Source organism: Salmo salar, chromosome ssa03 (assembly GCF_905237065.1).
Source record: "Salmo salar chromosome ssa03, Ssal_v3.1, whole genome shotgun sequence".
In the NCBI taxonomy this organism is placed as follows: Eukaryota; Metazoa; Chordata; class Actinopteri; order Salmoniformes; family Salmonidae; genus Salmo; species Salmo salar.
The window spans coordinates 17024740-17048043 of NC_059444.1; the positions used below are offsets into that span (position 1 = coordinate 17024740).

The window sequence follows — 23304 nt, forward strand, 5'->3', positions numbered from 1 at the left end:
GCCCTCTTCATAACAGTCTTGGTGTGTTTGGACCATAATGGTTCGTTGGTGATGTGGACACCAAGGAACTTGAAACTCTCGATCCACTCCAGCCCTGTCAATGTTAATTGGGGACTGTTCGGCCCTCCTTTTCCTATAGTACACAATCAGCTCCTTTGTCTTGCTCATATTGAGGGAGAGGTTGTTGTGAGACAAAGGAGCTGATCGAGTAGGTGTGTCCAACATTTTGACTGGTACTGTATAAAAACCATTTATTTTGTGCTGTGTCTAACAATCCAGAGAGCAAACTGGAAGATGGTGAACAGGCTAACCCTATTATGGTTTTCTTCACCTCAACACAAACATCAAGTCAAAGACACAGAATGTCTCATGTTGCAGACTGTTTATATACCACTACGTGTTGTGACAACACTATGTAGACAGACACACTAATCAATCACACTATAAACTGTGAGCATGCTGACCAATAAAAAGTGGCACCAGATTCACAAGGAGAGATGCGTCACATTTAGGGTGGGTTATGGCTGGGTTATGGATAGAACATTTACTCAACAAGTTCTTCTGTCACAGTGATGCTTTCCACAGAGGTTTATTATTTTTATGGATCTAAACTAATAAAAAGGCATGGAAGCACACAGCAATGGGTTGTCACTTGACTCATTTCATAGTACAGTACATTTTCATACCATCTTTAAAAGGATCTCCATGGACCGGGTAGCAGCGCAGGCGACACACGGTTAAAGTTCAACTGCCTATGAGGTTAGCTGGTTTAAAAGAGTCGGTCTTCCAAACACTTCCTATACTTTATCATTAAGTGCTTTAACATTAGCTCATGTATCTACTGTAACATAGGGATCATACCTTGACAACACTAAGTCAGCCGTCAAATGAGGCCGTGAGCTAAAATTTCCCAATGCCGTCCACAACCACGATAATTGCTGGTGTTCACAAGGCATTACTGTATACTTGCGAGCCCAGTAGGTTTAGTGCATAGGGTGTACACGTGGTCCAAAACAAGACAACAAACACCACACTATGAAGGTGAATTAAAACAGTGCCGGACTACAAGAGGACATTAGATCATGGGGTGAGTCTCCGCCCACAGGAAGTGAGGTGCTATATGTCGTGGAGGACTTCCAGCACCGTGGAGATGGACCAGGCCTGTGATTCGCAGCTGAAGGGGCAGTACTGGCCATTCTCATTCGTCAGCTCTGGTAGACCCTTCCAGCTAGACCTTAGAGTGTTTGAAGAGACATGGATGAAAGTTCAAAGAGTGTGTGTGTGTGCATGTGCAAATGTGTGTGTTAGTGTGTGTATTTACCTCTCCAGGTGGACATAATGCTGAGAGAGAATGCTCTTCACCAGGTACACTGTCTGTTCATAGGTCTCCTTCCCAAGCTTCTTGGCAAAATAGAGCTTTGCTCGCAGGAAGTACCCAATTGGCCATAGCCACTCCTAAAAACAAACAAAAAGTAATTAAACCAATCAGATCAATTTAATACAACTTTATTTATACCCTCGGGAGCATTGACATAATAAAGTTAACAATAACTCCTAATTCAAGGTGTAGTACAACTCAATTCCTCAGTAAGGCACACTCACCGGTCCTTGGTGGTAGTTGAAGCCTCTGGCCACGTTGTAGTTATCGTTGTCCAGGGCGTTGTCATAGACACCACAGTACACCATATCACTAGGGGAGAAATTAACTTGATGTCAGTATATGTGCCAAGAAAATAAGTATTGAAAATTAATCAGTTAATGAACAAGTATGAGTGGGGCCAGGAGTTTTTCCTGAACATATGACCTGAATAAGAAAAACTCAGGGCCCTAGGTTCTCCTGGTCAGGTCATATGGTGATGAGTGATAATGAGGTCTCTTACTCTGGGTCCAACGTCTTCATTCCCAGAGGTCCTAGCAGCTTCTTCTCAGCCATTCCCAGGGCCTTCCAGGCTCTCTCCACAGTGAACAACTCCGGAGCCTCAGGGACAGAATAGAGAACACCATTCAGGTCAACTCATTAACCCATAAGAGTTATTGTGAAGTGGAAACGTCTAGAAGCAACAACAGCTCAGCCGGGAAGTGGTAGGCCACAGAAGTTCACAGAAACAAGACCGCCGAGTGCTGAAGCAGATAGCGCGTGAAAATCATCTGTCCTCAGTTGCAACACTCACTACTAAGTTCCAAACTGCCTCTGGAAGCAACGTAAGCACAAGAACTGTTCATCGAGAGCTTCATGAAATGGGTTTCCATGGCCGAGTAGCTGCACACAAGCTTTGCCGCCATTGGACTCTGGAGCAGTGGAAACGCGTTCTCTGGAGTGATGAATCAAGCTTCACCATCTGGCAGTCCGACAGACTACCAATGACATTCTAGACGATTCTGTGCTTCCAACTTTGTGTAAGGCTCTTTCCTGTTTCAGCATGACAATGGCACCGTGCACAAAGGGAGGTCCATACGGAAATGATTTGTCGAGATCAGTGTGGAAGAACTTGACTGGCCTGCACAGAGCCCTGATCTGAACCCCATCGAACACCTTTGGAATGAATTGGAATGCCCAATCTCATTAATGCTCTTGTGGCTGAATGGAAGTAAGTCCTCGCAGCAATGTTCCAACATCTAGTGAAAAGCCTTCCCAGAAGAGTGGAGGCTATTATAGCAGCAAAGGGGGGATCAATTCCAAATTGATCATAAATACAGTGTAGACATTGTTCATGTTGTAAATGACTATTGTAGCTGGAAACGGCAGATTTTTAATGGAATATCTACATAGGCGTACAGAGGCCCATTATCAGCCCATTACCCGTTTGCATTTATGTTAACACAGCTGAAAACTATTGTACTGATTAAAGAAGCAATAAAGCTGGCCTTCTTTAGAAAAGTTGAGTATCTGGAGCATCAGCATTTGTGGGTTCGATTACAGGCTCAAAATGGCCAGAAACAAAGACCTTTCTTCTGAAACTCATCAGTCTATTCTTGTTCTGTGAAATGAAGGCTATTCCATGAGAGAAATTACCAAGAAACTGAAGATCTCGTACAACGTTGTGTACTACTCCCTTCACAGAACAGCACAAACTGGCTCTAACCAGAATAGAAAGAGGAGTGGGAGGCCCCAATGCACAACTGAGCAAGGGGACAAGTACATTAGAGAGTGTCTAGTTTAAGAAACAGACGCCTTCTCAATTAGCAGCTTCATTAAATAGTACCCACAAAACACCTGTCTCAATGTCAACAGTGAAGAGGCGACTCCAGGATGCTGGCCTTCTAGGCAGAGTTCCTCTGTCCAGTGTCTGTGTTTTTTTGCCCATTTTAATCTTTTCTTTTTATTGGCCAGTCTGAGCTATGGCTTTTTCTTTGCAACTCTGCCTAGCAGTGATGGTTGCTGATAAATGGGCCTCTGTACGCCTATGTAGATATTCCATAACAAATCTGCCGTTTACAGCTACAATAGTCATTTACAACATTAACAATGTCTACACTGAAAAATGTTTTCTTTCAAAAACAAGGACATTTCTAAGTGACCCAAAACTTTTGAATATATATTTATTTACATGTATTTCACTAACCAGTCTCCATATATACTCCCATCATTTTTTTAAACTGGTACCAGGGGACCTTCAGATGAGTTTTTTGAGGCCTGTGGGCATCCTAGATCAAAACAACTGACATGTTTGTGAGAGCCACCTTTCCACAGAGGGGTCATAGTGTCTAGCCTAACTGTCCAGACTCTAAAGACAGAAGTTGGCAGATCGGCTGTACCAACTTCAGACGAGTCCCAAGACGCTTGTGGGGCTCATAGAGCGAAAAAACAAAGAGAGACTCATCATTCCATAGAGGGACTATAGTTTGTAGGCCAAACCGTTTGGTACAGACGATTTTCGGGATGTCTCAAGGTCTGACAAACACCGCTCTAGCTCTGTCAGCTTTCACCCCAGATGCAAAACAACTGGTATCTCTAGCTTAAACTGACAGATTTATATGGGGATTTTTTTATTATGCTAATTCGAATTCCGCAGGGGCGCGGACATTGACATTAGGTGGTTTTAATACCTCAAACTCTAACCCCATTGTGTTGTGCTATACATCTTCCACTGACCCAGAGCTTTAGCTCAAATTTACATCCAAGGAGTAGCCAAGAAAATGGGCTAAGGACCAGGGTTGGTGTCAATTCCATTTCAATTCAGTCAATGCTGGAAGTAAACTGAAATTCCAATGCTTCTCTATGAGAAAAAACATGCAAAGGATTGAAGGAACGGGGCATGGGCTGATGCCACTCTGATGGCAACTCACCACCACCATGGCAATGCAAAAGTTGGGCCTGAGCTGGTAGTCACACCATGGGCTGGAAGCTCCATGGCTGTCCTTGTAGATGCCTCTCTTGTGGACCAGGTCGGGGTGCTTCTCATTGGGGTCCTTCTCGTCGTGGGACACATAGAAGTTCTTCTCAAAGTTGGCCAGGATCTTATGGTTCCACTCCTCATAGGAAACCTTCACCTCCTTACCTGCAAGGGAAAACAATAACATAATTAAAAATGTTTCATTATGTCTTATTAGTGAAACAATTGTTTCCGAGGGACATTGCGCATGTATGTTTGCATACATGTCAATGTGTGTGTATGCCAGCACTGCTGGTGCATGCGTGTGTGTGTGTGTGTGTGTGTGTGTCCAGGCAGCACTCACCGTCCCGGTGTATTTTCATGGAGCTGTGGGGGAACAGGCCCTTCTTATGGAGCTCCACCAGCCAGCGCACCGCAGACTTACTGAGGCCCACAATCTCCACCGCTGACCCATCTCTGGAGACACACAACCAGGGAGACAAGTCACATCAAATCAATTTAATATGTATTATTACATCTTTACAAACTTCAGGAGAAGCAGGAAAGACACCCAACTAAACATAAATTGGCTTTTCCCTTTTCACTAGTTTGGTTTAATTGTATTGTTTTGTAGGTTTAAAGGCCCAGAGCAGTCAAAAGCTTGATTTTCCTGTATTTTATATACTACATTTCCACACAATGAGGTTGGACTAATACTGTGAAATTGTGAAAATTATGGTAATGCCCTTTTAGTGTAAGAACTGTTTGAAAAGATCGGCTGAAATTTCAGCCTGTTTTGGTGGGATGGAATTTTGGCCTGCCTGGTGACGTTTTCAGTTGTCCCCTCCCTACTCAGACAACTCCCAGACAGTCCTAGCAAAATTCTTGTTTGAGAAATTACTCTTTGCTAAGAAGCTATTTTTAGTTTAATTTTGACCATTTTAATTGAAAACAATCACATTATGGTGATTAAAGGTTACCCAGAAATGATTTGATATTGAGATTAAAACGGCTGAATTGGACCTTTAAGAAAGAGGGGTAAAGTGGATAGGGTCTTACCTGGGTGTTGCAGGCATGCCCTTGTTGCGAGCTTTGTCGCTCTCTCCCATTTTGTCCATCCATGTTCCGCAGTTGAAGCGGTTGCCACCGTAAACAAAGCCAGTATCACGGTGCACTTTGGCCACAATGTTGAAGCCTGGTAGCAAGGAGAATAATAACAATATACCATATTTGCTGAAGCAAGACAAGACAATGTGCACCTCATAACAAAAACCTTAAAAACCAACAAGAGCCACTTGTAGGGAATAACAGGTGGCCCAGAGTTTTTCCTCGTCAGGTAACTTGGTCAGTAAAAACTCCTGGTACTCCTTATTAACTCAAAGTGTGACCGAAACGAGAGGTGACCAGACTGGAAAACTCACCCTCGTCCTTCATGTGCATGTCGATCTTCGGTCCTGCGTTGCGCTCTCTGAAGTCGATACCCTGCATGTGACGTGTCATGGCCTCGTGGATGACATCACACAAGGGTTGTGTGAGCAGGGACTGAAACACACAAGGATCACGTTAGACTGTACCTGTGCGTAATTATTCACACCCATTGACTTTTCCACATTTTGTTGTGTTACAGCCTGAATTTGAAATTGATTAAATTGAAATTTTGTGACACTGGCCTACACACAATACCCCATAGTGTCAATGTGGAAATGTTTGCAAATTAATACAAATTTTGTCAATAAGTATTCAACCCCTTTGTTATGGCAAGCCTAAATAAGTTGAAGAGTAAACATTTGCTTAACAAATCACATAAGTTGCATGGACATGTTTGAATGACTACCTCATCCCTGTACCCCACTGGTCCCTCAGTCGAATTTCAAAACAGAGTCAACCACAAAGACCAGGGAGGTTTTCCAGTGCCTTGAAAACAACGGCACCTATTGGTAGATGAGTAAAAATAAAAAAGCATACATTAAAAATATATCCCGTTGAGCATGGTGTAGTTATTAATTCATTGTTTATTTTTATCGAACCTTTAATTACACTTTGGATGGTGTATTAATACACCCATTCACATGATACAAGCTTCCTTCCCAACTCAGTTGCCGGAGAGGAAGGAAACCGCTCAGGGATTTCACCATGCCAATGGTGACTTTAAAACAGTTACAGAGTTTAATGGCTGTGTTAGGAGAAAACTGAGTATGGTTCAACATTGTAGTTACTCCACAATACTAACCTAATCAACCGAGTGAAAAGAAGGAAGCCTTTACAGAATAAACATATTCCAAAACATGCATCCTATTTGCAACAAGGCAAGTAATACTGCAAAAAATGTGGCAAAGCAATTAACTTTTTGTCCTGAATACAAAGTGTTATATCTACGGCAAATCCAACACAACACATGACTGAGTACCACTCTCCATATTTTCAAGCACAGTGGTGGATGCATCATGTTATATGTATGTTTGTAATCGTTAAGGACTGGGGAGTTTTTCAGGATAAGAAAGAAACGGAATGGAGCTAAGCACAGGCAAAATCCTAGAGGAAAACCTGGTTCACCAGGAAAACCTGGCTTTCCCACAGACACTGGGAGATGAATTCACCTTTCAGCAGGACAATAACATAAAACACAAGGCAAAATCTACACTAGAGATGCTTACCAAGAAGAAGTTGAATATTCCTGAATGTCCGAGTTACAGTTTTGACTTAAATCTACATGAAAACTATGGCAAGACCTGAAAATGGTTGTCTAGCAATGATCAACAACCAATTTGACAGAGCTTGAAGAATTTTGAAAAGAATAATGGGCAAATGTTGCACAATCTAGGTGAGGAAAGCTCGAGACTTTTTATTTATTTATTTTTACCCCTTTTTCTCCACAATTTCATGGTATCCAATTGGAAGTTAGTCTTGTCTCATCGATGCAACTCCCGTACGGACTCGGGAGAGGCGAATGTCGAGAGCCATGCATCCTCCGAAACACAACCCAACCAAGCCGCACTGCTTCTTGACACAATGCCCACTTAACCAGGAAGCCAGCCGCACCAATGTGTCGGAGGAAACACCGTGCACCTGGCCACAGTGTCAGTGTGCACTGCGCCCGGCCCGCCACAGGAGTCGCTAGTGCGCGATGGGACAAGGACATCCCTGCCGACCAAACCCTGCCCTAACCTGGGCCAATTGTGTGCCGCCCCATGGGTCTCCCGGTCGCAGCCGGCTGCGACAGAGCCTGGACTCGAACCCAGAATCTCTAGTGGCACAGCTAGCACTGTGATGCAGTGTCTTAGACCACTGCGACACTCGGGAGGCCGGAAAGCGCTTAGAGACTTACCCAGAAAGACCCAAAGCCGTAATCGCTGCCAAAGGTGCTTATACAAAATGTGTCATTGTACACTGATGATTCATGTTATTTTCTTTTAAATACACAATTTGGATCAGTCCACAGCCTCAGAGGATCTAAATCATTTTCCTAACCTCTGGATTACAACCTAATTAAGTGTACTATATTACGTATTGGATCACAACAAAAAAAATACATTTTACTACCATGTAGTTTACCAATAAAATGGTCTGACGGTGAAGTGGACATAATAGGTATTCATATCCCGAAAGAAATACATTTACTTGTTCACTGACAGGGATGTAAAGAAATTTGTGCACAAAATTTGAGAGAAATAAGCTCCTTGTGCATATTGAACATTTCAGGGACCTTTTATTTCAGCATCGGACCATGTTGCGTTTATATTTTTGTTCAGTATATAATTGCAGCATTTCCGCAAAAATGGAAGAGGCAAGTGGAAAGGGGAGAAGGTAAGGAACTTGTCTGTCGGCCCTACATTAAAAAACAAAAAACTGGTTAAAGAAAATTGTGATAAATAAAGAAGTATACAAGTTTAATTGAAGGACCCAAAAAATTACAGCTGTGCCATACAGTTTGCAAAACAGTTGGAAAGAGATTTTCAATGTACCGATTCCATGGCACATGGTTTATGAACTGATACACAAAAAAACGTAGAGTTTTTCCATTAGATTTTGGTGCGAAGAGACAGAATCATTAGATCACTTGTTTTGGTACTGCCCATATATAGCTTGTTTTCAGTCACAGGTTCAGGAATGGCTGAAGAATTACAACATTTATCTGGAGCCAATTCTGCAAATAGCACTACTGGGTGATATGAAAACTCCTAGTCAATCGATCAATAATATAATAATACTCTAAGCAAAACATTTGATCTTTAATTTGCAATCTGTAGAATCTATGAGAATAGAAAGGTTCAGAACCTTTGCGAAACATCATAGCACAGTTGAAAAATACTGTATATAGCAAATAAAACTGTATGATGTTAAAGAGATAGATGGGAGGGGTTGAGGGGAGCTGAAAAAAAAAGGAATGTAAAATATACTGTGTGTGTAACATGCATATAGTATGTATAAGCTGGAAGTAGAAGCCTTAGTATTGTCCATTAATTTACTCCAATTAGGGGAGGGATGGTAGGGTTAGGGGAAAATAATAAAAAAAGGAAAATACATATTTAACAAAAAATGATGCAGATAATTACATTGTGACTTCTATCAATCTATTTGCAATATTAAAGCTGGTCTACCCCCCCCAAAAAAATGTATTGACTCAGGGGTGTGAATACTTATGTAAATTAGATATTTCTATATTTCATTTTCAATAAATTAGCTACAATTTCTAAAAACATGTTTTCACTTTGTCATTATGAGGTAATATGTGCAGATGGCTGAGAGAAAAAAAAAATATTTTAATCAATTTTGAATTCAGGCAGTAACAAGAAAATGTGGAATAAGTCAAGGGGTAAGACTACTTTCTGATGGCACTGTATGTGTGTGTGTGGACCTGTATGTGTGTCTATATTTGTGCATGTGAGAGTGTGTGGGTGGGAAAGAGAGATGGAGAGTGTGTGTATGTATGTGTTTATGGATATGTGTGTATATTTGTGAATGTGAGAGTGTGGGTGTGAGAGAGAGATGGAGATGGAGAGTGTGTGTGTGTATGCATGTGTGTTCGTGTCTATATGTGTACATGTGGGTGTGTGTGTGTGAGAGAGAGGGATGAAACGAAAGTGTGTGAGTATGCATAATGTGTGTGTATGGATATGACCTACCGGAGTGCCAGGGGCGTGGGGCTCAGAGTCGTCATGGGGGTACATCCTGACCACAGGGCAGCGGAGGATGGCAATGCCCTCGGGCACCAATGTACAGTAGTCCTGGATGCACTGCAGCCACCACCACACGGCATCACGGCAGTTGAAGCGGGCACAGATGCCCTCGCCCAACAGGTTGGGGATAAGACCGTGTCTCAGGGTGCCAGCAAATGCCAGGATGATGTTTCTGTAGGAAAAAGAGACATTCAATTAATATATCAACTGTAGTCCAGTGTTATATCCAGTGGTAGAAAAAGGACCCAATTGTCCTAAAAAAAAGTAAAGACACCTTAATAGAAATTGACTCGTGAAAATCACCCAGTAAAATACTACTTTAGTAAAAGTCTAAGTATTTGGTTTTAAATATACTTAAGTATTAAAAGTAAATGTAATTGCTAAAATATACTTAAGTTTTAAAATTAAAAGTATAAATCATTTTAAATTCGTTATATTTAAGCAAACCAGACGCCATCATTTTATTTTTTATTTGTTATTTTATTTACTGATAGCCATGGGCACAGACACAATTTACAAACAAAGCATGTGTGTTTAGTGAGTCCGTCAGATCAGATGCAGTAGGGATGACAAGGGATATTCTCTTGATAAGTGTGTGAATTTCACAATTTTCCTGTCCTAAGCATTCAAAATGGAATGAGTATTTTTGGGTGTCAGAGAAAATATATGGAGGAAAAAGTACATTCTTTTCTTGAAGAATGTAGTGAAATAAAAGTAAAAGTTGTCAAAAACATAGATAGTAAAGTACAGATACCCTCAAAACTACTTAAGTAGTACTCTAAAGTATTTTCACTTAAATGCTTTACACCACTGGTTATATCTTTTCTAATAGCTAAGAAGTTCCATTTGGATACTACTACAGTACAGAGAGAATACACACCTAGCCTCCAGGTGACGACCAGTGACCAGCATGAGTCCACGCAGAGCAATGAAGGTGTCTCGGCCCCAGCTGCGGAAGATTCCAGAGGAGAAGTGAGGCAGACCTGTGAATCAGGAAGGTAGAGATGAATAAAGGAAGAAGACATTCAAATGCACCTGAAATTCTAACACCAATTCTCAAAATGGTAAGGAGATACAAATAGGACTGTCAGCTGACAGCAACTGGATTGGTCATGAACTGAAGGTTGTAGAATTGTATCAGCTTAAAAATACCAAGCGACTGACTAGAATAGACAATTTTGCTGATCAACAATAGACTTAAACACCACTTATTGGTTTTGTGAATATCAACAGAGAAGACATGGTCATTAGGTTGGCATCCGATTTCTGTTTACAGAAGTAGAATAGAATACATAATAGAAATTGGTTGTTGCTAGGCAGACCTGCGGCCAGGGAGACGCAGCACTGCTCCTTCTTGCCAGTGTCCTTGTTGAGGCGGTAGGGGACATCGGGTAGTTCCGGGGATAAGGGGGGCAGAGCCGGGAAACTGCCCACACCACCCATCTGGACCGAGCCCAGTGCAAGCAGTTTGACAAAGGTCGAGCCGTTCTGGACGAAACTGAAAGAGACAGAAACCAGAAGAAAAACATGGTTTTACATAAATATTGTGCACCATTACTGGACAAAACTGAAGACACCACAAGAAAACAAATATGTTGTAAAAATGGATAGAGGTTAAAAGATGTTGTCAAAAACATTTAATGGTATGGTTCTGGGTTTCGGCACAAATACCCTTAAAGGTGCAGGGCCTTTTTTAATACAAATATTCTCACTAAATCTAATCATTTAATAATATTCCATTCTTCTATTGCATAATTTCCTCAATGCATGTTGGGTATGAGAGAAACGTTATAGGGTTGTTTATGTGAGACATCCAGGTGTAAGATTTTAATTTGACCAGTTTCTCACAGGAGGAAAATAATCCTGCAGCTTCAGGAAATCTGAATTATTGTGTGGCTTATAATTAATTGAGATTTTTGTAGGGGTTGTTACATAATTGGAGCAAATCAAGTATGAAATGTTTAAGTGTAAATTACAAACTTTAGAAGTCTTTTTAAACCTCGAATACACTAGATGTTTGCATTTCCTGCTGTGCAGGACATTTCCTGCAACAGGGTGATCAAATTAAGATCCTAAATTTGTACCTGGACATCTTGTTGAAGGTGGTGTCAAGAGCCGTGGTGTAGGCTCCCACTAAAATAGCATCAAAGTAGCAGGGGATGAGATAGCGAGGGATGTGCTTCAGATAATGGAACATCGCCTTGAGCCACTTCCCCACCTGGAAACAACACATGTTATCTGGATAACGCCAAACTCTAAAATTATGACAACGGAAAATGGTGACGATGATAATCATCTTCCTATTACCATACTGCTACCACAGTGGTTGATTTAAAACTCAGGTCTTAGACCTTAGCTGGGCTGAGTTGTAGGATTAACTTCTATTTACAATAATCATTGTCAAGTTCAGACCGTCTTGTTTGTCTACTTCTTACCATCATAAGGCCTATAAAAAAATCTAAAAGGGATTCATTCATTCAGTTTGAATTACTGTCACTCAAATCGCTCACCTCTCCTAGAGCGCCACTGTGGCACACCAGCCTGTTACTGACGTAGTCGATCATCCAGTCCCCCTGTCTCAGGTTGTCACACACCGGGTGGCCCAGGTCGTTCTTGGGACGAATGTCCGCCATCACTGACAGAAGACCTGTATGAAAACAATGAAACCCGTTTTCAATGTCTAAGTCCAGTTTCATTCAACAATATGTGTACAGTACAGCTGTTTATAGACACAGCTCAACGATGAGCTAACCAACTCAAATCCTAACCTTAACCATTGTGGGGGATGGAAAAATATCTGACCCTGTATCAGTGGTTAGGGGCAACTTCCACAATGTGTGCTGACCAGGGTTAGGATCAATTCAGTCAATTCAGGAAGTAAACTGTAAAATTCCAATTTCAATTTACTATGAATTGACCGAATTGAAATTGACCCCAATCCTGGTGCTGACTGGACCACCTCACTGTGCACTGGGGCAAAATTGGGCTCCCGAGTGGCGCAGCAGTCTAAGGCACTGCATCTCAGTGTTTGAGGCGTCACTACAGACACCCTGGTTCGAATCCAGGCTGTATCACAACCAGCCGTGATTGGGAGTCCCATAGGGCGGGGCACATTTGGCCCAGCATCGTCCGGGTTTGGCCGGTGTACAGTAGGACATCATTGTAAATAAGAATTTGTTCTTAACTGACTTGCCTAGTTAAATAAAGGTTAAATACATTTTTCTTTTTACTGTACCTTGCAGGCCACCGTACTTGAAGCTGGTCCAGGAAGGGATGTTGTAGCAGCCTCCTCCGTCCTCCTGTTCCTCAGAGTCACAGCGGAACAGCAGCATGTTCATGTCTCCCAGAGTCAGCTTAGACATGATCCTGAATGGGGATAGAAGATGGAGTCACATAACATTAGAACACACCACCTGAGAGCACAACTGGAGACTACAGAGCCCTGCTGATCAGTACTTCAACACATACTGAATGGACACAATTCATTACTATACAAATATATAGCCACCAGGAAAAACTAAACATACTATACCTTTCGAGCCATTGTAAGCGTAATGCTTTTCCAATACACTTGGTGAGTGAATTTGGAAAGTATTCAGACCTTCAGTTTTTCCACATTTTGTTATGTTAAAGCCTTATTCTAAAATTGAATTGTTTTTCCCCCTCATCGATCTACACACAATACCATAATAACAAAGCAAAAACAGATTTTGAATACCTGAAATATCACATTTACATAAGTATTCAGACCCTATACCCATGCCAGGTTGCAGTTGTAAATGAGAACTTGTTCTCAACCGGCCTACCTGGTTAAATAAAAGGTGAAATAAAAAATGTATAAAAAAAAATACTTTGTTGAAGCACCTTTGGCAGCGATTACAACCTCGAGTCTTCTTGGGTATTACACTACAAGCTCGGCACATCTGTATTTGAGAAGTTTCTCCCATTCTTCTCTGCAGATCCTCTCAAGCTCTGTAAGGTTGGATGGGGAGAGTCGCTGCACAGCCATTTTTGTTGTCCTATTGGAAGGTGAACCTTCGCCCCCAGTCTGAGGTCCTGAGTGCTCTGGAGCAGGTTTTCATCTCTCTGTACTTTGCTCCCTTCATCTTTCCCTTGATCCTGACTAGTCTCCCAGTCACTGCCGCTGAAAAACAGCGGTGCCAGGTTTCCTCCAGATGGGACGCTTGGCATTCAGGCCAAAGGTTTCAAATCTTGGTTTCATCAAACCAGAGAATCTTGTTTCTGATGGTCTGAGAGTCATTTAGGTTTCATTTGGCAAACTCCAAGTGGGCTGTCATGTGCCTTTTACTGAGGAGTGGCTTCTGTCTGACCATAAAGGCCTGATTGGTGGAGTGCTACAGAGATGATTGTCCTTCTGGAAGTTTCTTTCATCTCCACATGAGGAACTCTGTCAGAGTCACCATCAGGTTCTTGGTCACCTCCCTAACCAAGGCCCTTCTCCCCAGATTGCTCAGTTTGGCCAGGCAGCCAGCTCTAGGAAGAGTCTCCAAACTTCTTCCATTTAAGAATGATGGAGGCCACAGTGTTCTTGGGGACCTTCAATGCTGCAGAACTTTTTTGGTACCTTTCCCCAGATCTGTGATTCTACATAATCCTGTCTTGGATCTCCACGGACAAATTCTTCGACCTCATGGCTTGGTTTCTGCTTTGACATGCGCTGTCAACTGTGGGACCTTACATAGACAGGTGTGTGCCTTTCCAAATCATGTCCAATCAATTGAATGTACCACAGGTGGACGCCAATCAAGTTCTAGAAACATCAAGGATGATCAACAGACACACGATGCACCTGAGCTCAATTTCGAGTCTCATAGCAAAGGGTCTGAATACTTATGTAAATGTCATATTTACTCTGTTTTCGCTGTCATTATGGGGTAGTGTGTAGATTGATGTAGAAAAAAAATGGTTTAATCCATTTTAGAATAAGGCTGTAATGTAACAAAATGTGGAAAATGTGAAGGACCCTGATAACTTTCCCGAATGCACTGTATGTGTTTGCAATGCAGTGTGTGTGTGTATAACGGTACAGTTGCGTGTTTTTGTGTGATGTATACTCACTGTGCCAGTGGTGTCTCCAGTATGGTTGGTGTGTGCTGGTCAGGCAGACTGCCAGGCTTGTACTTGGGGCTGAATTGGATCAGGTGATGTCTGATGACTCCCACCAGCTCCTGGGCCTTAGGGTCCAGACTCACCCTGGTGAGGGAAACACATATACACTACCAGTCAAAAGTTTTAGAACACCTACTCATTCAAGGGTTTTTCTTTAATAGTGAAGACATCAAATCTATGAAATAACACATATGGAATCATGTAGTAACCAAAAAAGTGTTACACAAATCAAAAAATATTTTATATTTGAGATTCTCCAAATAGCCACCCTTTGCCTTGATGACAACTTTGCACACTCTTGGCATTCTCTCAACCAGCTTCATGAGGTAATCACCTGGAATGCATTTCAATTAACAGGTGTGCCTTCTTAAAAGTTAATTTTGGAATTTCTTTCCTTCTTAATGTGTTTGAGCCAATAAGTTGTGTTGTGACAAGGTAGGGGGGGTATACATAAGATATCCCTAATTGGTAAAAGACCAAGTTCATACTATGGCAAGAACAGCTCAAATAAGCGAAGAGAAATGGCAGTCCATCATTACTTTAAGACATGAAAGCCAGTCAATACGGTACACAAAGAACTTTGAAAGTTTCTTCAGGTGCAGTCGCAAAAACCATCAAGCGCTATGATGATACTGGCTCTCATGAGGACTGCCACAGGAATGGAAGACCCAGAGTTACCTCTGCTGCAGAGGATTAGTTCATTAGAGTTACCAGGCACAGAAATTGCAGTACCAAATAAATGCTTCACAGAGTTGAAGTAACAGACACATCTCAACATCAACTGTTCAGAGGAAACTGCGGTGATCAGGCCTTCATGGTCGAATTGCTGCATTGAAACTACTACTAAAGGACACCAATAATAAGAAGAGAATTGCTTGGGCCAACAAACACAAGAAATGGACATTAGACCGGTGGAAATTTGTCCTTTGGTCTAGAGTCCAAATTGGAGATTTTTGGTTTCAACCGCAATGTCTTTGTGAGATGCTGTGTGGGTGAATGGATGATCTCTGAATGTGTATTTCCCACTGTGGAGCATGGTGGACGATGTGTTATGGTGTGGGGTGCTTTGCTGGTGACACGGTCTGTGATTTATTTAGAATTCAAGGCACACTTAACCAGCATGGCTACCATAGCATTCTGCAGTGATATGCCATCCCATCTGGTTTGGGCTTAGTGGGACTATCATTTGTTTTTCCACAGGACAATGACCCAACATACCTCCAAACTGTGTAATGGCTATTTTACCAAGGAGAGTGATGAGTGCTGCATCAGATGACCTGGCGTCCACAATCCCCCAACCTAACCGATTTGGGACCAGGCTAGGAGACATACTGTACAGGCTCTTCAGGGCAGGAGAGATTCCTGGATTTCTGCCATGAAAAGTCAGCCAAAAGCTAGAGGGAAAGGTTTCCTCCTTCGAGCCGGATTTGAACCAGCGACCTAAGGACCACTGTTATTTAACCTACAGTCCTCCGCTCCACTAACTGAGCTATCGAAGGGGTGCAGTCAACAGTATTATCTGTGAGTTGTGAGTGGACAATAGGGGCTAAACAACAGTGTACAATAGGGGGCCAAACTGGCCAGAGAATATCCCTCACTCACATTGGTGTGTGTGTTACAGTAGACTATACAGTGAAATTCTATTTAATGGGTGTATATATTGGTCTGCTCATCATGACCTCTGACCTGAAGGCGATGACGCTGCCAGGGGTGAGGCGCTCGAAGATGATCTCCTGGACAAACTCACTGCTGCCCTTAGACGTCACGCCTGCGTGCTTTACAACGCCACTATCTTTCAGCTGGGGTGACAGGGGACACAGAAGACCAGGTGTGAATAATGTTTCACTACCACATAAAACAGTATGAAGGGCCACAATGGGCGATTGAGAATCGGCTTTTGCTGGTCTATACACACACCATAACTAAATGTTGTGTGTAGATTGAGGAGGATTTTATTTTTCATACATTTTAGAATAAGGCTGTAACGTAACAAAATGTGGAAAAAGTCAAGGGGGCTGAATATTTTCCAAAGTGCACTGTAAACTAAATGGCATTCAATAGAAACTGACAAACATTCCAGACAGAATACAGACACAATACCAGCTTGTGAAATGTAACCACATGCCACTGAAGCTTCTTGTTTTTCAAGACCCAGTCTGAAAATGGATTTGTTTGGTTTGAGAGGAAATATTTGTCACAAGGCGATCTTTACTGCTCAAGCCCATTGTGACAGGCCTAAACAACTAATTATTACCCACGTTCCCAGCGTCACATTACCTGGATGTGCTCCTTAATCTCCACGGTGTACTCCGGCATGCCGTTGATGTACTTCTCGCATTTCTTGTAGGTGCCGGCTTGCCGGTCGATGATACGCGCCTCCAGAATGACCTCCTCAATTTTCCCTGGAGATGGAGAGAGATGAAGGGGATTGTGTTAAAATAGTAGGTGCATCCAGGTCAGTAGTGTTCTCCTTTCTTCTCCAATTATACAGGTTTTAAATGATCCCTGACTAAGATGGCTGCCATTATCAGCACATTCTAGAGTTCTGAAGATTAATGACATAGGCCACTCAAGTATAATTGTATAGATGGTCCATTCTGTTTATGGTAAAAGTGAAGCATCACACCAGGGATAAACATGGGTGGAACCTCCGTCCTGTACTGGTGGTGTTTGGGGTTGTGGAAGGCAGTGCGACACACGGCCACCACAGACTGGTGGGTGCTGGGACAGTGACGCGTCACCGCCACAATGTCCTCGTCCACCTGGTCAACGTACACCTAGGAGAGGGCCAGGGGACAAGCAGTGTTACAAACAACTTTTATCAGGCAAATATATTTCCACATTCACACACATACTGACATGAATACTGTAGGGCCAATGCCAAAATGATCCTTTGGTTATTATCGACTCTTCTTCACATCTCAAAGGACTAAATAGGAGTAACTGCTATGTCATATCTATTTAATCCAGCCTACTAATAGTCTACAATTACCATTCACCATATTGCCAAAACCCATTCAAAGGCCTATGGATCTGGGCAAGGAATTGGTTTGGATTGAGTCAAACGAACACCCATTCCCCCACACACCCACCTGGTTGAAGCCCTTGGAAGCCAGTTCCTGGTGCATTTTGTTGAGGGCCAGCTTGCCAGCGATAATACCCGTCTTCAGGTTGACCTCCCCGGGTGACGAGGCCTTGGCTTCAGGGTTCCACTTGGGGTAGAAACGCTCCTCCTTGACCACTGAGATCTACAGGCAGACAGGCAGGAGAGATGGTCACTAAAGAGTCTAGTCCAGGTAGGAGAGATGGTCACTAAAGAGTCTAGTCCAGGCAGGAGAGATGGTCACTAAAGAGTCTAGTCCAGGCAGGAGAGATGGTCACTAAAGAGTCTAGTCCAGGCAGGAGAGATGGTCACTAAAGAGTCTAGTCCAGGCAGGAGAGATGGTCACTAAAGAGTCTAGTCCAGGTAGGAGAGATGGTCACTAAAGAGTCTAGTCCAGGTAGGAGAGATGGTCACTAAAGAGTCTAGTCCAGGCAGGAGAGATGGTCACTAAAGAGTCTAGTCCAGGCAGGAGAGATGGTCACTAAAGAGTCTAGTCCAGGCAGGAGAGATGGTCACTAAAGAGTCTAGTCCAGGCAGGAGAGATGGTCACTAAAGAGTCTAGTCCAGGCAGGAGAGATGGTCACTAAAGAGTCTAGTCCAGGTAGGAGAGATGGTCACTAAAGAGTCTAGTCCAGGTAGGAGAGATGGTCACTAAAGAGTCTAGTCCAGGTAGGAGAGATGGTCACTAAAGAGTCTAGTCCAGGCAGGAGAGATGGTCACTAAAGAGTCTAGTCCAGGCAGGAGAGATGGTCACTAAAGAGTCTAGTCCAGGCAGGAGAGATGGTCACTAAAGAGTCTAGTCCAGGCAGGAGAGATGGTCACTAAAGAGTCTAGTCCAGGCAGGAGAGATGGTCACTAAAGAGTCTAGTCCAGGCAGGAGAGATGGTCACTAAAGAGTCTAGTCCAGGCAGGAGAGATGGTCACTAAAGAGTCTAGTCCAGGCAGGAGAGATGGTCACTAAAGAGTCTAGTCCAGGCAGGAGAGATGGTCACTAAAGAGTCTAGTCCAGGCAGGAGAGATGGTCACTAAAGAGTCTAGTCCAGGCAGGAGAGATGGTCACTAAAGAGTCTAGTCCAGGTAGGAGAGATGGTCACTAAAGAGTCTAGTCCAGGCAGGAGAGATGGTCACTAAAGAGTCTAGTCCAGGTAGGAGAGATGGTCACTAAAGAGTCTAGTCCAGGCAGGAGAGATGGTCACTAAAGAGTCTAGTCCAGGTAGGAGAGATGGTCACTAAAGAGTCTAGTCCAGGTAGGAGAGATGGTCACTAAAGAGTCTAGTCCAGGCAGGAGAGATGGTCACTAAAGAGTCTAGTCCAGGCAGGAGAGGTGGTCACTAAAGAGTCTAGTCCAGGCAGCGGTACTCAAGAACTATTTTAGAAGGTCCAGTCACACAAATTTCCTAGATGGCAAAGGTCCGGATGGATATTGTCATTTATCGGCATAGTAACAAACCCCCACGGCAGGTAGCCTAGTGGTTAGAGCGTTGGACTAGTAACCGAAAGGTGTAAGATCGAATCCCCGAGCTGACAAGGTAAAAATCTGTCGTTCTGCCCCTGAACAAGGCAGTTAACCCACTGTTCCTAGGTCGTCATTGTAAATAAGAATTTGTTCTTAACTGACTTGCCTAGTTAAATAAATACATTTTTTAAATACAACTATTCACACTCCTCTTATTGGCATAGAGAACATTTTGCAGTTTTAAACATAATTTCCTGCAATTCTATAAATGTTGCTATGGGCCGGAGAGAAATGTTGCAGTTATAAATCTCCTTTCCTGAAATTCTACATATGATACCAGGGGTAACTAGCTACCATCATTCTAAACTCCTTGGCTTTATACTTAAAGTGATTGAAGATATTGTGACGCTATAGTGTATATATGCATTTAAGATATTTGTATATCTGTCTAAAAGTCATTATACTGTTATGACCATGAAAAGGTGTGAGAGTTACCTGGTGAGGAACCATCTCATCATATCCCCTGGTGCTGCCAGAGCAACAGCAGGCCATTGAGACGATGGCAGAACTGGGGAGCGAGTCATACGCAGAGCGGAGCTGGAACAAGGGGAAAATGTTTCCAGAGAGTGAACATGGAGACAGCACACACGCCTCACTGGAGTTTCATATAGTACCGGAATTAAACCTAAAGTTCATACTGAAATCAACCAGGCTCTCAACAGTGTGAAGCCCCTACAGATCACCTTGTTGCAGGAGAACTTTCCTGCAATGCACACAATAGCATACCATTTAGAATGCATGCCCAATATAATTGCTTCACTCTAAGCGGTAGTATCCCAGCTATTGTGCATATTGAAATAGTGCCTAGATATTTTATTTACTGCAATGAAATAGCAATGGCCACTATAACACTGTGATGTACCTGAATAGCAGAACTCAAGGATAGGCTAAGAATAAAGTACCTGGATGGGGCACTCGTTGTCGTGGGTGACATCCAGGAACATGGCGTGGGCAATGCTGGGCACCAGGGGGCGGAGGCTGGGCTGGACGAAGGCCCCGACGGGCTCCCCTCCGTACCTGTACACCAGCCTGCCCTCCTCGTGACTGTCCCCTGCACTCATTGCCTCTGGAGGGGGCAAGAAGGGAGGGAGAGGTTCACAGTTACACCACCGTATTAGCTTGTAGGCTTTTCAATCACATACAATGGTGTCAACATGCACAATGGTGTCAACATGCACAATGGTGTCAACATGCACAATGGTGTCAACATGCAGGAGTTGAGAACGCCCGTTGGTACAATGTTTCATTCACAGATGCAGTGATGCGTTAACCTGGTCTCAGATCTGTTTGTGGTGTCTTACCAACTCCTATGGTCATTAATGACAAGAACCATAGGAGTTGGCAAGACGGCACAAACCATTCTGGGACCAAGCTAGTGGTGTGCAATCCTACCTCTGATGAGCGAGGTAATGCCTAGCTTAGTCACAAAGACATTGTCCAGGTCCTCGCTGCCCGTGAACAGCTCAGCCACCACGTACAGACTGGGCCTCAACACACGAGCCACGTCCAACATGTACTACATGTCCACATCCACAGGTCAGTCAACGGTGGGTTAAAGCACAGAGAGAGGGTGGAGGGAGGGGAAGGAGGGGGTAGAGGGTAGAGGAAGGAGAGGGAGAAGAAGTCCAAATGTAGGGAGATACGGCAAAGCTAAGCAGGAAAGCAAGTTAGTATGGAAGAGGGGTCATGGGGGTTTCAAGATTCAAAAGAAAACATGCCAAACACCAAACACAAACCAAACAAAGAGACAGAAATATGACAAGGGAACCGATAAAGGGGTGAGGAGGACGCCAATGATAAAGGTCAATGAGGTATTCAGACCAGGAAGTAAACGAAAGGTGATATGTTTAATGCAAAAATGTTTAGCAGAGAGCAAGATAGTATGTAAAGTGAGGTATAGGAATGATGAAATGAGGGTTGTAAATGGGAGACATTAGAGAGACGAGAGAGACACACAGAAAGAGACAAAAACAGAGACTAGATTTAGTGTCATGCCAAAACAAAAGGTTTTTGGTAACACTTTATTTTACAGTCCTAAGATGGTATTTGGTGTTTACTCAAAAATGATGTTGTAACCAATGATACTTTCTGGTACATGCTTTGAAGAAACTGGTACCAGATGCTACAAATATATCTGTTTTTCAATTCATCTCAAAGACACCAAAACGCAATTATTACGTCATTTAAATAAACATTTTCAATTGAATGTCTAGTAAACACCAGATACGTGAAATAAAGTGTAACCTGGGATTTAACCCCCACCACTCCAGCACTGTATCTACTACATGTCAACGTCCGGTACCTCTGACAAGACTGGTTATCCCCAGGCGGTTAACAAACACATTGTCAATCAGCTCGCTGCCCGTAAAGAGCTCAGCGATTACATACAGGTTGGGCCTGATCGCCCTGGCTGCAGACAGCATGTGCTACGGAAGGAGAGTGGTTTCATTAATGACATTGTTTTGTCACTTTACAGCGAATTATCACTAACTTTACTCATACATCAACTGTATCAATTATCTTGGAAGATACCTGAATCGTATTAATTGGCCATACAGTAACGTTATGGGTTTCATAGATAGTATGGCCTATATGGAGTGTAATAACAAAATCAATGGCTCAGACTGAATGGAATTGTGTACAGTACCTCAGCCACATGTAGAGGGGTGGAGTGACAGTTGTCCAGGCGGACCCCAGCGAAGTGCTTGGCCGTGATCTCTGTGTACTTCTGCATGTGGGCCCACAGATAGGGACAGTCCTCGGGCTTGTTGCCGTAGCGAAGTTTGACACTGTCGCCCCAGCAGATCAGCTCTCTCCTGATGTACACATTGGAGCCTGGAAAGATGGAGAGGCATTTGTTTTCTTTAAATTCTCAGACTTGGCCTTTAGTAACACTGGGAATTATATTTACATCTCACTGGCTCCCCCTTGTGGAATGATCAGATTACCACAGCACCAGCATCACTATTACCAGCTTTTTGTTTCTAAAGTCTGAACTAAAAATTCATCTTTACATTCATCTATATCACTTATGCTAAATGTTTTTGGTAAGATAGCAGTTGTTCTTAATCAGAGTGACTTGATCACACATCTCTACACTGTTTGCGTGTCATTGACCCATAGAGAGACACTGGTCTTTCCCCTGAAGAAAAAAGTGAGCGTAAAGTTTTATCTTCCTTAGCTGAATGCGCTTATTGTAAGTTGTTCTAGATAAAAGCACACGTTTGAACTATTATATTTTAAAACAACTGACGAAGCTCCAACATCCCCAGAGCTGGGGCACAGTGGAGAAAGAGCCGAAGATCATCAGAAGTGAAGATTATTTTGTTGCTGCCTAAGCGCCAGCCGGCACAATGGGCAGGAATAAATTAATGTAAAATAAAAAGTGTGGACCTGGCTCAGCAAAGTTCCTAAGAGGGTCGTCTCCCATCACCCAGCCGTTGTGAGCCAGGAAGTGACGGGCCTTGTCTGGCTGGTCCATCATTGGCAGGTCATCCTCCAGGCTTTTCTCCTCGAACGGGAAGGTGAAGTATCTGTCAACATACAAACGCATTTATTTATTTGGATCCAGAATGACATGTGTAAACAAATGATCCAAATTGTATTTAGATGGGCATGATTGCTTCAGCTCTAAGGAAGGCAGTCCTTTTTAAATAAGCTTAGCATGATATAATCGCTGATGTCACGGATGGAACTCCCCGTTTTTTCAATGCCAGGAAATAAAGTGAATCTCCTTTTTTGACGTTACAGTCATAATACTGTAGACCTTGTTTCTAAATCTGTTTTTATATTAATGTGAGTGAAGTAAACTAATTAATCAAGCCTTTTAAAATCTACATACAGTCTGCACACACAGCATACCTGGTAACAATAGGGTCTTTCCTGGTGACGGGGCCCAGCTTGGGCCCGTGGTCAGCCAGGCGCTCATAAACTACATTTCCCACGATGCAGTTAGCAGCCTGTGTGGCAAAAAAAAAAGCAGAACAAAGAATTGTAAAATGGATGGACTACATTACCCAGAAACACGTATGGAACATACCAGAGCTACTGCTGGGGGTGGCGGGA

General features: G+C 43.0%; 1 protein-coding gene across 3 annotated transcripts in view; it reads right to left on the reverse strand.

Annotated features, from left to right (window-relative positions):
- Nucleotides 1–365: 365 nt before the first annotated feature.
- Nucleotides 366–23304, reverse strand: part of LOC106599117 (glycogen debranching enzyme-like) — a 31511-nt gene continuing 8572 nt past the window's right edge. For 2 of the 3 annotated variants that reach the window (XM_014190191.2, XM_045714577.1), the window contains exons 10-34: nucleotides 23101–23198; nucleotides 22633–22772; nucleotides 21887–22074; nucleotides 20632–20755; nucleotides 20142–20305; nucleotides 19675–19776; nucleotides 17713–17868; nucleotides 17247–17397; nucleotides 16898–17022; nucleotides 16307–16419; nucleotides 14570–14704; nucleotides 12726–12856; nucleotides 12001–12137; nucleotides 11575–11708; nucleotides 10813–10988; nucleotides 10371–10473; nucleotides 9437–9662; nucleotides 5735–5855; nucleotides 5373–5508; nucleotides 4678–4790; nucleotides 4288–4499; nucleotides 1881–1978; nucleotides 1603–1690; nucleotides 1322–1455; nucleotides 366–1234 (exon numbers count right to left, since the gene is read on the reverse strand). In XM_014190191.2, the coding sequence (XP_014045666.1) occupies nucleotides 1117–1234; nucleotides 1322–1455; nucleotides 1603–1690; nucleotides 1881–1978; nucleotides 4288–4499; nucleotides 4678–4790; nucleotides 5373–5508; nucleotides 5735–5855; nucleotides 9437–9662; nucleotides 10371–10473; nucleotides 10813–10988; nucleotides 11575–11708; nucleotides 12001–12137; nucleotides 12726–12856; nucleotides 14570–14704; nucleotides 16307–16419; nucleotides 16898–17022; nucleotides 17247–17397; nucleotides 17713–17868; nucleotides 19675–19776; nucleotides 20142–20305; nucleotides 20632–20755; nucleotides 21887–22074; nucleotides 22633–22772; nucleotides 23101–23198 (3423 nt within the window). In that variant the 3' untranslated portion in view covers nucleotides 366–1116. Of the gene's footprint in view, nucleotides 1235–1321; nucleotides 1456–1602; nucleotides 1691–1880; nucleotides 1979–4287; nucleotides 4500–4677; nucleotides 4791–5372; nucleotides 5509–5734; nucleotides 5856–9436; nucleotides 9663–10370; nucleotides 10474–10812; nucleotides 10989–11574; nucleotides 11709–12000; nucleotides 12138–12725; nucleotides 12857–14569; nucleotides 14705–16306; nucleotides 16420–16897; nucleotides 17023–17246; nucleotides 17398–17712; nucleotides 17869–19674; nucleotides 19777–20141; nucleotides 20306–20631; nucleotides 20756–21541; nucleotides 21666–21886; nucleotides 22075–22632; nucleotides 22773–23100; nucleotides 23199–23304 lie in introns of all 3 variants that reach the window. The other variant, XM_014190188.2, reaches the window with a different exon arrangement.